The sequence below is a fragment of the Morone saxatilis genome, unplaced genomic scaffold, assembly GCF_004916995.1.
Source record: "Morone saxatilis isolate NCDOM2014 unplaced genomic scaffold, NCSU_SB_2.0 Contig20, whole genome shotgun sequence".
In the NCBI taxonomy this organism is placed as follows: Eukaryota; Metazoa; Chordata; class Actinopteri; family Moronidae; genus Morone; species Morone saxatilis.
Window position 1 is genome coordinate 15,935,813 of NW_023339763.1, and position 14,618 is coordinate 15,950,430.

Genomic DNA, 14,618 nt, shown 5'->3' on the forward strand with positions numbered 1-14,618 from the left:
AACAATATGTAACTCAATACATATATACATTGTACACATCATAGGCACACATATTTTCTACAAGTATACAAAGTAAAAAGCATGAATTCAACAGCTACAATTAAAGTAAAAAAATAAATACCTTCCTACAGTATATGAACGATGGATTCATTTCAGATGCAGCTCATCTCTAATAACATCTAATGGTCAAGAGATATGGTTGACATTCAACTCGAGTGCTGAATTTGACAGCACTGTACCACTACATCTTTCTATAAACATTTAAGCTGTGTGTATGTCAATCAGAATATTTCACTATATGTGTCACTATGCAGATGATACAACGGTTTATGATATAAACCAGTGTATCATCTGCACTAAGGATTTTACTAGGTTAAAACATGTGTAATCATTTGCCATTAATGATGATTAAAAGATTTTCTCAATTTTATAATTAAAAATTATACCTCACTTATAATTGAGCTGTTGGGTCCCCCACTGCACCTTGTCCCACAGGAATTGTCAGTTGGGCCTATCAACTGCTGCAAAGTTCAGTCTTAATACAAAAAGTGATTGAGCAGTGTTGCCCTAAAGACTGGGCACAAATCATATATTTTGGGAAATAACTTAAGCTATACTCTTTTAGTCAGGGACTCTAACACTGTGTTCTTATGTCTTACGTAATAAACTGTAATGTATATTTTTATATGCAATGAATCTGCTAAACTAAACAAATATTACATATTTCCAGTTTTCAACTGTAAACATGGCTAGTTTCCTTGTGTCCTCTTTATTTTTTCTCTGCAGAGCTATCTTAAAATGTTCAAGGTTATAAATGACAACAGTTCTGTCTCTTGTGTCTTATTTCATTGTTGGTATCTGAATGATACACTTCTTTTGTTTCCTCTCTTAAATGTAAAGTAATATATACATTTTTGAAAATAACTTTCACACGTCAGATGATCTGTCTGGAGTGACGGTGCTGGCTTCTTTGGATTTATATTTTCTAGTCTCTGAATGAAGGTGATGCTGAGAAAAACCTGTGAGGGAGAATGGAAAATATTTAGGGATATGAAACATTCTGAGGACAATTGATTTGTTATAGTTTTAATATACGTACTTACTGCCAGTCTAATTGGCGATCTTACCGATCTTACCTGTTTGTGCACCACCATTCATCCTAGCCTGACACCCAGCTATGTGTGGTGGTCTTCACCCTCTGGGGAAACCCATGAGGCGCAGCTGCTGTGTCAAAGTTAAAGTCTAACGCCCCGCCATCCATGAGGGTGTCATGGAGGACAGTCTCCATGTCACATTCAAACCTCTCAAGGGACATGTTGTCCAGGTCACTGGGCAGCCGCTCCTGATGATGACCATATGGGTGAACTGAGTTAAGTTCCCTGTAGCCATTGTTGCTGCCGTAGCTTGCGGAGACATCATTAGTGTGTGCTGGGTGTCCACGGGGCAGCTGCATGCATGTCCTCAGGCTGGTCATTCGAGGAGGGGCCCCTGAAAGACTAGTCAGGGGGATCATGTTACAGCTATTCAAGTCTCGTGAGGTTGAAGAACCCTGGCTATGTATAACTTGTGGATTAACATGAGGAACTGGGTGACTCTGTGGAGGATTCATCATTTTGACTCCATTATGACCCCCCATGTGGCTCTGACTGCTGTAAGTGGGCATTAGGCAACCTACCCTCCCAACCTGAGGCACATGTGTATCCCTAGAGGGCATCATGTCCCTACTGGCATCTGCATCTGAGGTCAGCAGCTCTTTGAGGAGGCCAGCAGGGCAGATATACTGGTTCTCATAAGCCCTAAAGCCCGGCTTAGTCTCTGGGAGTGTCTGCATGGGAGCAGGGGACAGGGAGTTCATCCTCACCTGGCTGTACATGCACTTACGGTAGTCCTGCTGTGGGAGCGGGGTCAAGCCAGTGGAGCTGTAAGGGCCACTCTGAAGCATAGCAGCATTTGGGGAACGTGAAGAGTCAGAACCCAGCTGGGGGGCTTTAGGGGACAGCAAGTTCAAGTTATCCAGCAGACTTTCCATGACAATCTCTGAGCCATGTTGGCCCATGGATCCAGTCACCTCGGACAGGCTAGGCAGGGTGGAGGTTATCTTCGTCCCCGGCGCTCCAGGATACATCATGTGGCCATCAGACTCACCCAGGTCATCCTGTTCAGAAGGGAAAGGTGAATGGCGACCACTTAGGGTGCTGGCGTCAGAGCTGGCGCGTGTCCTAAAGGAACTCCACGCTTCGAAGTCCTCATTACTGTGGGAGTGTGGGCTCCCCAGCCAGTTAGAGTACTGGGAACCAGGGCTGCCCGCTCCTCTCTCAACCCCTTCCTGTAGAGCCATCTAAGGATAGAAAAATATTAAAAGCTCAAACAGGTTGCCATGAAAGATTACCAGTGGATTATTCTAAAATGTCAAACTATATTCAGCAGAATTTTAAGAAAAAATTTACGGCCAAACTATACAGATTGAAGTTTGAATGTGAGTATAGTGTTAATAAAAGGGGGACTGTACCTTTTTCTTTGTGGCTCTTCCTCTGCTCTTGGCAAACTTACTGTTGTTGTCCATGGAGACAGCTCTACGTCGAGGTGACTTTCCGCTTTTCCCCCCCTCTGGGTTCAGCATCCACCAAGAACTTTTTCCTGTTCCCTCATTCTGTATGCGTACAAAGCGGCTGTGCAGAGACAAGTTGTGTCTGATGGAGTTCTGGATGACAAGAAGGGAATCACATGTCAGCTATCTGTGGATGTCACAGTTATTTCTAGGCTACAATGCGGCTAGGGGCATCAAAATAACTCCACAACTGGATTTATTTTATGATTTTCCTATGATATTGGGCAACAAGTTGGTCAATGTTTTCCTTATAAATGACCCCTAAATATTCCAGTACATCCATAAAGTGCTGTTTAAAGGCATGAAAGTCATGTAATGCAAATAAATGCTGACCCTCTGGTCTAAAAAGAAGAAACTGAGTTATTCCTGGTTGCTTTTCAGTGGGAATTAAATGAGAATGTGTATTGCTGCAGGGGAAACGTTTGTCATTGTCCATGAAGAGTGGAGAAGAAGCTGATAGTTGAGTGTGATGTCAAAGCCAGCAGATGAAGAGGAAGTAAATGCATATGTCTATATCTCAGTTAACAATATTGTGTCTACCGATCTTTTTCCACTCCCTCTTCACGCTCTCAAGTAAAAGACATTGGTTACTTTGGCATGAAGGAGCGAGGGATGTGCGGGGTATGTGGTGTCATTTATTTTACACTAAATAAATATTTGGTACTTTTGCAAGACAGATGTTAGTACAGCCAGAGTTCAGCATATGTTACTGAATATGATGACAGACAAAATAGAAGAAGGCTTCAAACAGACTAAATGCACAATAAGTATGCACATAGAGTACGGCATTTTAGTGCATTTTGACTTATGGCCTAATTAAAAGTGGAAACTCTTACATGTGGAATGATTGGAAGGGAATGGTAGACATGATAAGGAGACTGTATCATACATCTGGCTAAAGACATAAAACTATACTGTTGATGCTATTTTCACATGACTTGCATTGAGTCTCAAGAGTGATTTGCAGACTAAGCATCTTCTTGTATAACATTAAAATGTGTTAAAAGTTTATGTCATCTAGCTTTTATCATCCTTTAATCGCTTGTAGTTAAAGCTGTGAAACGAACACTTGCTTTGACAAGTCCTATATTAGAATTTATTAGTGTGGTCATCCTACTCCCACCCCACTGCCCTATCCCACCCTTCTTTGCAGCTCTGCCAAACCTTAAACAGAACAGAGAAAACAAGAAAAGTGGGTGAATTTAGAAGACATGTTAAAGAACATATATAACATCTCTTATATTACATAAATGTACCTACAGTAAACTGACGATGACTTTAGCTGACTGCTGACAAATACAAAATCTGAATTGTCACTGTTGGTTAAATGCATGCATGCATCATCCAAATGTCTCTGGGCATCTGTGTCTCAAACCCAGCATCCTAAAACTATGCTGCTGAAAGAGCACATTCAAGAAACTCTCATGAATAAAACTTTGGGTTTAACCACCTTGCACTTTATTTTCTATGTGGTCACATTTGTCCTTGTGCTAACATGTATACACCTAAAGCCTCATTCAGTCCATTTTCTCTAATGCTATGTTATGAACCCTAAAAAGGATACAGAGGCGCCTCCTGCGGTACTTCTCTCAGGAAGAAAAACAACGATGGTTGAGGAGCAGAGAGACAGTCACACGGGACACAGACATACTGTACAGCCTGGTCTCTGGACAAAATCTTTCTAATATGCGACTCGCTGGATGGTGGGTACAATAAAAGACCAATGTGCAACACAAGACATACTAGCAGGGAATTTCCCCTGAATACCCATGTGAATGCAAAAGCAGCTCCCTGCAGTTAGTGAAGCCAGATGTCCCTAACCACAGGATTCAACAGGGATATACAAAGCATGGAGATAAAGACACTCACATTTAAAACAATAGACGGATTGTCTGAGTGTGTCTCTGAAATGTTGGTCTTGGGTTGGGTTTTAGGATTTCAGCAAATGCATTCAATGCCTATTAATCACCAGTATATGACTCATATTCCAACATATTAAAACAATATAATTATGTCTTATTTAATTTAGATTTATTACCCATTTCATTTAAAGAATATCAACATTCATAACTTTCTAACAGAAAAAAAACATGATTTCATACGGAGGATTGCTTCATTCTTATAGTCTTATTTAATTTAGATTTATTACCCATTTCATTTAAAGAATATCAACATTCATAACTTTCTAACAAAAACAAACCATGATTTCATACAGAGCATTGCTTTTTTAAAGTGATACATACATTTTCAATCATTTTATGTAGCTGCATAACCAGAGTGACACTTATAACAACTTATAATTGTAGCAATAGAACAAGCTTAAAAATATGGTGAGTATTATTTTGGATGACTGTCCCCATACAAAGGCACTGAACCACAGCAAGTTCAACCTCAAACTATACATCAACAGCAGCTTTGTGAAGCCTGATCCTAGAGTGGAGGCAGTGGCCTGTGCATGAATGAGACATTTTTTAACTGAAAAAGAGAGCGAGGGGAGGTTACAGAGTTCGAAGTGAGGCTGGGGAGGGTGACGGAGTGAGATGTTTTTGCCGGGAGAGCTGGGGTCAGTAAGTTCACTGTGTGCTCCGCAGCCTGCACTGACAGAGACATGCTAACAGGTTGGATGGAGCAAAAACAGAGCGAGGAGAAGAAGCATCAGATGTGACGTGCTGGGTTGGACTGTCTGCTCTCTGACTCACCACAACAGAACCCCCCATCCCCCTCTCCTGAACTGGACCCCTCCCTTCTCTTCCACTGACTTTTAAATAAGGCTTCCTGTGTCAGAGGACATCCTGCACATGCAGACTTGAGGTGGAGTATACACTCACTATTGCATGGCCACAGCATGCAGTGATCAATCTGACTTGTGTGCATTTGATTCATGACCTTTTCTCTTCGTTTTTATCTCTTTTTATGTGATCACAATCTGTAACCGAAGACAGGAAATGAGTCATTAGTGGAGGACCTGAGATCTGTGCAGTGTGCTGCACACCAACTTTTATTCCACTAACCAAATGACATGTCTTGCTCACACACGGCTGAGATCACTAGTGATATGCAAATATCTACAGCTTCTGATTTGAGCCCACAATAGATCATGGACTGCATGACTGGGTCCTGGGAAGGACTATTCTCTACTCGGCCTGGGATAATCCTTGTCTCAGACAGACCTCACCTCAGCCTAAAGAGAACAAAAGACATCCCCTGCCTCACTAATTCAGGAGGTGCCCCACTCGCACATTATTCCTCTGAAAGCCTGACCCAAGGCGGCCTATATGTGTCATTGTTTCTATACTTCTTTATAAAACATGTTGTTATGGCCCTCACTTTTAACTGACTGTAAAATATGTGCACCTGTAGCTGTGTGACAGTTCATGTGAATGTGGGGCAGAAAGAAATCTATATGATCTCCATAACCTTTTCTTGGTGACCAGGGGAGTTCCCAGGCATAGATTATGGAGGCCTGTAAGTGACAGAAATGTTTAAGAGAGAAGATCTATTGAATAACTGTTGCTCATCTATTGTAAAATAATGCTGCGTTGCCACAGCCATTTGCCACTCTTGACTTGAGGACAAAATATCTTGCACTGTGTTTGTGTGTGGGGTCGGTCGATTGATTTCTGTGAACTTAAATAATAAAATTAAATTCTGCATCATTGCTAGATTTGCAGAAACCAAAAAGAGTCTTGCTACTAGCCTTTAATGGCTCAGTGCTCAGAAAAAATATATTGTTCTCTTTCCCATCTGTGAAGGAATAACATTTCTTGTTGCATCTGGTACAAACTGGCACTACACTGAAGAATATGTAAGTTTTAACTTCACACTGGTTAGCTGGTGCAAGAACGGCGGACATGGGGAAGGTCTTTTTGCTTCTGACAAAATCTATTTTCAGTCTGAACAGTGCAAGCTGTAAATACAGTGCAGCAGACACCAGTTGTCTCTCTAGCTGTCTAGCTGTCTCTTTGAGCCCAGCTCAGATACATGGTAACACTTAAAAAACCATTATGGAGAATCAGCCACCATTTTACAACTCCTCAAATGTACCCAGTGATCTTTGAATCATCTGTGATCAATATCATCAAAACAAACCGCTGCAGCATGAAATGACTCCTCCTACTGGACTTCAAAACAATCGAACTGACACAGCTGCTGTTCCTTGTGTAGTGAAGCATGAGGCTTGCAGTAACGGTTGCAGCATAAGTAAACAAACAGGGCCCGGTTGCAGGGACAGGTGCAGCCACAGTGAAAGTGGCCTCACTTGCAACTGGTCCAAGCGTTTTACATACAGCACCAGACACAACCACAGACAGGACCGAGGATCCCCCAGGAGACCGACTTCCGGAGAGAAGCTGCTATCAGTAACTCAGTTTCATATCAGTGATGAGGCCTGATGTTTAGTTAGTGATCAGAGACTGGAGGGAAAAAGGAAACATACAGTGGCCTCATGCAGCTACAGTTATCACAAGCGAGACTATGTAACTTTGAAATAATAATTATTTTGCACTCTAACATAACCTACCTACCCTTCTATACTTATTCTACTTCTATACTCAGTTTTAGCATGTCACAGATGAACATTTCAAGGGTTTTTATCACAGAAGTAAAACAAGAAGTAAACACACCTTTAATGAAATGTTCATCTTTGACATGTTAAACTAACCTTAGCTCATATTAGCCACCATTAGCTTCAGATCAAGTAAGGCTGTAGCAGCAAATCCCCTGGGTGCTACATATTTTTCTATTTTAGTATTAAGTGTTGTATAACCATTTTTTATTTTCTTACTTCTAATCAGAGATCCACTGACCTCGACGCTGGGTGCAGCTGCCCTCAGAGCATTGTTATTGTGTCTTCTGCTCAAATGTTTTTGTACAAAAGTTGTAGAGACTCAGGAAACACGTGGAAAAATTGTGCATAAATCAAAATCACGTTAACAGCAAAGTAAGGAAGCATGCTAATCTTTTTAGCTGCCATTGACCAGATCAGCTGAGGCAAACTTGTGTAGCTCAGAAAGTTAATGAACAGAGCGACTTCCTATTAGTGGTATGTGGGTGATATGTCTGAAATTAGAATCACACTATTAATAATATTTTTGTATAGCGACATATATCATGATATGGCAAATGTATGCATTCACAAATACAATATTGAAACTGAGGCTCAGCGTGTTCCTACACAAGGGTGCATTACAGCTTTTAAAACACATTTTGTTGATTATTATTTAAAATAGGTGAAAAGCATTAATTTTTCCAAAACTATGAAACAATATGTTCATGTCATTACAATATAATTCTGCTGAAAGATAATATTGATAATATTCCTCTCAAATTAAAATGCAAGACAGGCTCACATGACAACAGGTGCTAAATAAAAGGGAACTTTTAAATAAAACATTTGTTAAAAAGGCAAACAACTTAAGGTTGACACTGCCTGACCTAATGTGTGTATTGTCAACACACTGCTTCTTCATCCTGTGCTGTATGCTGGCATTTGCTGCACAGTGTGCAAAAATAAAAACTGTCTGACAAGTAGTCAGAAGCTGTTATACAACTACCACTACAAAGCAGTCAGATATCTGGTGTAAATAAGAGAGCACAGCACTTGCAGAGATTACATTAAAAGGACAAGCCACTTCCTGACAGTGTCTTCCTGTGTACCCCCCTCCCTCCCTTCTCCTCTGACCCAGGAAGCGCAAGCAGAGTTGAAAATGAGCGTGGGACCTGGGTTTCCTGTTACAGGGCGGTAAAAAAGGCGAGCACGGCTGCAGAAGAAGAAGAAGAGCTCTCCAGCTTAGTATGGAGACCGTGTCGCCTCTTCATGACTCCAGGCACAATGCAGGCTATACTTCATTAACACTGAGCATCAAACTCAGTGACCTACTTCTGCAATGGCTTCATGTGGGCCCGTGAAAAAGAATGGAAAGCTTTGTGTTAGGAGTTTTACATAAAAAAGAAGGGGGCAAATGAGAATGACAGACACGGTAAACATCCTCACGTGATGTGCTGTTGTTTAAAAATACACGTTGCAATGATCATACTTAAATCAATATTCAGAAACACAAAGATGATTAAACTTGATCTCTAATCTTTCTCTGCCTAGTCCTGAGAGTGACATTCTTTGCCCATTTTACGGGGTGAAAAAGCCAACTCGTTGTTTGCGGGATCAGACACTAATCTCAATTACCCATGTCCTTTATATTTTACATAATGGATTTGAGGCCAGGTTCTCTTTGTGAACATAATATAGATGGGGATTATTGTCCTGTGCAGGCTGGAGGACAATGCAGAAACCCACATGCCACAGATTCCACAGACTCACACGTGTGTAGACAGCAGACTGTACACAGGCCTCAGCCCCGAGCCCGCCAGTCAGCTGACTGCTCCTCTCCTTCCCTCAAGCCATCGTCGCTACTCTTTGAAAGCCCCTGCCCCAAGCCTCCCTTTCTTCATGGGGTTACTTGGAGCTTTCAGTGGGCCTCTTTAGGTTCAGGGCAGGCCTCCCTTTTTAACCTTGTGATCCCAAGACAAATAACTGGCAGTTATTCAGGGTTTTGTTGTTTTCTTGCCTCTTTTAGTAGCTGTTATCTATTTTCAGACCTGTGTCCCCAAACTGAGTTCATAAGCCTACAATTAAACACCTGTTTAAGGGGGATTCATTTTAAAATTTACTCAGCAAAAAATGGAAACTAAAACCCTTGTTCAAGATCTTAGTTTGCTTCCTTAGCTACAGTAATTAGAATTAAACACAAAATAAAAAACTAGAGTATGTAAGTTTGTTTTTTTGCAGGCCATAAACCAAAGTGCTATGGTGCTAGATTAAAAGTTAAGCGATTACTTAAGTTACTACAATTCATACTGAGGAGGACATCAATGTGTGTACCAAATACTGGATCTCACAGTGAAACTAGAGAGAAACATCAGGGGATAAGCACAGTTATCAGGATTCATCCTCAGGGCACCATGAACTTCTGTACCAAGTTTCATGGCCATCCATCTAGTAGCCGTTGAGGTCAGTCTGGAAGAAAGAAAAACATCAACATCTATACAATCAACTGCTACTAGGTACTGATTTGACAGCCGTGTTAAATGAGATAGTTTGATAAACCACTTCACAACAGGCAGCAGGTGCACGTTGCCACGAAAAACTCTATTTTTATCCATAAAGGGCTGGTTCATAAATAACCAAACTGCCTTATATATGTATAGCACAACAAAACAATGGCTTTTACGCACTTCATCACCTCTAAAAGGTTTAAAAAGAAAAATACTTCCTTATATTTGGAAATGAACACCTCAGAGCCAGTTAAACATTACTTCCTGTTCCATTATTTAAGGTCACAGTTCACTGAGAAAAACAGTGGCAATACCAGTAAGATGGTAAAGTACCTTGCATGCTGCACACTGCCACTCATAGGCGCACCAGTATCCCAGGGGAACCAGTCCTCCCAGTTGGCAGGGGCCCTCTCTTGTGGTGAAGGCGCCATGATTGCTAAGCCACACAATTTTTAGAGGGAAAACAAAAAAAAAATCTCCATGACATGAGGGAGACAGGAAGCTCTAGTGGCAGCAGCATCGCCCTCGTCCTGCCCTCCACCCACCTTCAGTTTTTCTAGGTGGAGCTGTATAATCACTGAGGTTCAAACTCAACGCCCTCCACCCACCATGAGGTCTCTGGCTTATCTCTATCTGTCATTTCAATCAGGGACGCTCATGCATGTGGATTCTAGTCAATACATGGGCCAGGATATGATACAAAACATAATAATAAGCAGGCTGATCATTTCTTTTAGCATGTGGCGGGAATGCTGGAACGGAATAAAATGACTTCATATAGAATTAGATGGACAAACATGATCCATATATGGCCTCTGCTATTGGTTCCTCCTCTTTTTCCAGCCCTGACCCTCGTGTTCTGCAGGGCGGGGATGTTAACACATGGCACTGTTTTCCATCCACTCTGCAGGAAATGCATCATAGTTCATTGTGGGGGGACTGTCGTGTTTTTTTAACAGGAAAGTGTAAAAATAACTGCTAGCCGGTGGTTCCAAGGCCCGGTGAGTGTGCCAACATTCAGGAATGCAGAGGTTGAAGTAGAGATGTGTTGATTTAATATTAAAGATAAACAAGCCGGAGCTATTGTTCCTGACGAAAATCCAGAAGGCCTTTGGTTCTTCATTGAATGGCATACGATGAAAAGAGTGGCTACAGCAGAACTTTTCCCTCTAACAATGATAATATGACTAATATTAAAAAAATTAAACCAACTAAGGGGCAGCAGGGCAAAGTAGAGGGTCCATGGAATTGGAGTGCAACTACTTGTATTGTAAAGTGCATTGAACAAGCATCATGGATGCGTCAAAGGATGATCTGTAGCTATAACCTTGGGTTAAAGGCAGGCTGAAAAAAAGAATTGATTTGATGGTCTCTGTGTTTGATTGGTTGTAAATCGGGACTAATCTATTATCCATTCCAAAGTGTGAAACTGAGATATTTGGGAATATATAAGAACTTAATCAGTATAAAACACACACAGTATGATATACTTCAAACAAGAATAAGAGTCCAGTCTGGTTCTGTGAGGCTTTACACAGCAGAACTTTGAGCTAAACATGCTAATGTTGGTATAATGTTTACCATCTTTAGCCTGTTAGCAGGCTAACATTTTGTGAATTAACAGGAAAAACAACATAGAGCTGATAGAGCTGAGGATGATGGGAATGTCATTAGTTGTACAGGTCTTTTTGTTATAGACTAAATTGGAGGGCCAAAACTGAAACTTAATTGTGGTTCGGCATTTTAAATGAAAATATTATTAGGATCACCAAAGTTATTGCGGTTCAACCTGAGGGGAACATGAAGGCGTGTCAATTTAATGGCAATCCATCCGATAGCTGTTGAGATATTTAAGTCTGAACCAAAGTGGTAGACTGACATGACCATGTGGATAAAAAAAAAAAAACAGGCCGCGGTTGTAAAATTTGGGGCCACTGTCTTTCATGCCCTGGAGGTCTTAGAGGCTGTATGCAGGATCACATGAATCCCACAACTGGGGCTGGACAACATGACCTGACAAATTACCTTAATAACAATAAATATGTGCGGGTATTTCCTCTCCCTTGTTTTCTTACTTCTGACATATTGGTACTGTTTGGATACGGTATAATGAGCTAAAAACACTGATTATTGTTAGTTCAGTAACTGTATCAAAAACGGTGGATTCTGACATCAATTAAAGTGAAATAAAATAAGTAAGAAAATATGTTATTCAAAAAGCGATGCGGGCTGCCAATTATTTACAGATCTTGGCACAGAAAGCACGGCCGGCCTTATTATGAAAAGTCAAACCCTCTGAGCTCCACTTGAACAAACGCAAACACCTTCAGCAGAAGGCCTGAGAGAGGGCAAAGAAGGAAGTGACAGGATAAAGAGCAGCGATCCCTTTCTCCAAGCTGTAGCATCCGCTGAGGAAACTCTAGAAGACAGGGACACAAAGATATGAGCGCAAAGCTCAGGAATGGAGGATGTTTGACGTTGTTCCCAGCATTCCCTTGTCCCAGCCCCTTCCCCTCCAACACACTCCCCAACACTGATTGAGCTGTTTGTGTCGCCTCCTGTTATTGTCGCAGGAGCTCCGAACAGTTTACTCCACGCTGCTTCCCTGGCAAAACTCTGTCTGCTTTCCCACCAGCCAGTGCACATATATGTAACAAAGTGTAGCTGAGGAGCTGCAGAAAGACTAAGAAAAGGAGGAAAGGGAGGTTTAGCAGAGCCATAAGTCATAATACAAGTGGGTGTTAAACAATGAAAACTATATTTGATTGAGGTTCACAAAGGTATTTCCTGACATAACTTTGAAATTACGTCTCGCAAGAGTGGAGCGGTCACAGGAAGGGCTGCAAAGCTATGAATTTGTTCGAGTGTACAGATTTCAATTTGCTTCTACTTTGGGTGCATCTTTGACTTCGTCTGTCTGCTTTTGTCCTTCATTTTCTCTCCTTCATGGCTGAGTAACTTCCTCAGCCGGCGAGACAATATTAGGACGTGGATTAGCACGTTTGTGCAGGCATTACGCAAATGCTTTTCCAACTTCTCCCTTGAACTAAATGTTTCCAATACATTTTTATGCCGGAAAGCACAGCTTTCAAATTTTAGGACTGTACCAGGTTTTTTCCGTGACTGTGGAAATGCTGCATAGACCATGAGTCAGTATGTTTTGTGGTAATACTGAACTAGATCATTACCAGTAAGGTTTGCTCAGGAATAGGAGAAGAACATATTATTCTCAGTCAGCACTGATTTTTCAACCATCACTCAGTCAAGCCTTGTTCTCAAACACCTTGTTGACAGGTATATAATAAAGCTAAAGATATCTCTGATGCCCTCAGTGTTCTCCACACTAAACATTATTTTTGCAGTGTTCTACTTCCGTACAAAGAGAAATATTCTCAGGCTCGTGTCTGAGATGTTTACAGTCAGATTCCTGTCCTCTGCTGCATTAGAGCTGCACGTTTTCTCACTGACACAGCAGAGAGGCGTGTGCTGCCATTGACAGAGGAAACCACTCCAAAACATCAAAGGTTACTGAGATGCCAAAGTTCAGCAGCAAGAGTAACATGAACATTTTTGTATGATCCTTTTTACATAATAAAAAATACTTTACTCTCTCTCCCTGGGGCAAACATAATTATTTTCCTATTATAAATTGCATTCAATATTGGCCTGAAATAAAAGTTTAGAACAGCAGCATGAAAAATCCACAGATCCCTGATTTAAGTGTAGATATTTCTATTCTGGCAGAGGTGACAGGTAGTAGTAGTAGTACACTAAGCTTTGAATAAAAAACCAAGCACTTACCTGTGCTGCCTGTCAGACTGAACATAAAGAGTGGACAGTAATATTAAACCTGTACTGCCTACTGCATAATACATACATACATAGAGTGGATGGATGGGATCAAAAGATACATTCAGGTTCATATAGGTCAGAAAGGTGCTTAAAAAGTAATGTTGGACTGACCACATGGCAATGAGTGATGTCACACTAGATATTTTGCTGTTGGCACTTTGGGAGTATGGAAAAACATAACATCACATAACTAATGGAACTCAACCATCACTAATTTTAGTGATTTTCCTGCTGTGACGAGTCAAAATGCCTCGGACAGGGCCTGTCATGTTGTCTCTATACATTCCCTATAACTCAACAGTATTCAGCAGAACAGCATGGAGCCTGTTTTAAACTGCTGAGAGCTACAGCATGATTTCAGTGACCTTTGGCTGATCTGATTTTTGTAAGCAGGACATCAGAGGCAATGAATCTGCATGCATGAGGCAACACTCAAACAATGCAGAAAAGAAATCCCCAGAATGTGTAGACCTCTGCTCATTATAATGTGCAAAGAGGGCATCGGTGTAGTCACACGTTGCTGCACATGAAGTGAGCAGATGAGAGTCGGTTCAACAACTGAGTCTTCTGAGCAGTATTGTCCCTATGTATGAGTTCCTAACTGCATTGAATAACACTTATATATCCAAAAAATTGAATTATTGTAGACTTTTGGCCTTTTGGAAATACATTTCCACGAGAATATCTACATCTTCTAACTTGTGTTTTTAGTTTGAGCAAGCATTAAAGGTTACATCCTTACACATACTGCCAGTGGCCACATCTCAGGTTCATCCTAAACATCTGGATGCTTGCGTCCGCGCGCACTCCCACTGACATTAAGCCCTCAGGTGCACGCAAACACTCACCTTCCAGCCGGCGGAGCTGTTGCTGTCCCCTTTATCCTTGAAGTAAGGCACACTCTTGACCATCCAGTCGTATATCTGAGACAGTGTCAGCCTCTTCTCGGGTGAGCTGTCTATCGCCTTGGTGATGAGGTCAGCGTACGACATGTTGCCCCAGGCGTTGCGACGGGACGAGCTGCTCTTCCTCTGGCCGCAGCCGCCCAAGGGTGCGACACCGGGAGGAGGCACCTGTTGCTGAGGCGGCAGCTGCGGACCCGGCAGCT

The 14,618-nt window shown here is 41.6% G+C and overlaps 1 protein-coding gene across 1 annotated transcript in view; it reads right to left on the reverse strand.

Annotated features, from left to right (window-relative positions):
* Positions 1-840: 840 nt before the first annotated feature.
* Positions 841-14,618, reverse strand: part of LOC118331860 (forkhead box protein O1-A-like) — a 14,342-nt gene continuing 564 nt past the window's right edge. The window contains 4 exon segments of the mRNA XM_035666946.1: positions 841-1,019; positions 1,137-2,338; positions 2,510-2,701; positions 14,359-14,618. The exon segment at positions 14,359-14,618 is cut by the window's right edge and continues 13 nt beyond it. Of these exon segments, the coding sequence (XP_035522839.1) occupies positions 1,160-2,338; positions 2,510-2,701; positions 14,359-14,618 (1,631 nt within the window). The 3' untranslated portion in view covers positions 841-1,019; positions 1,137-1,159.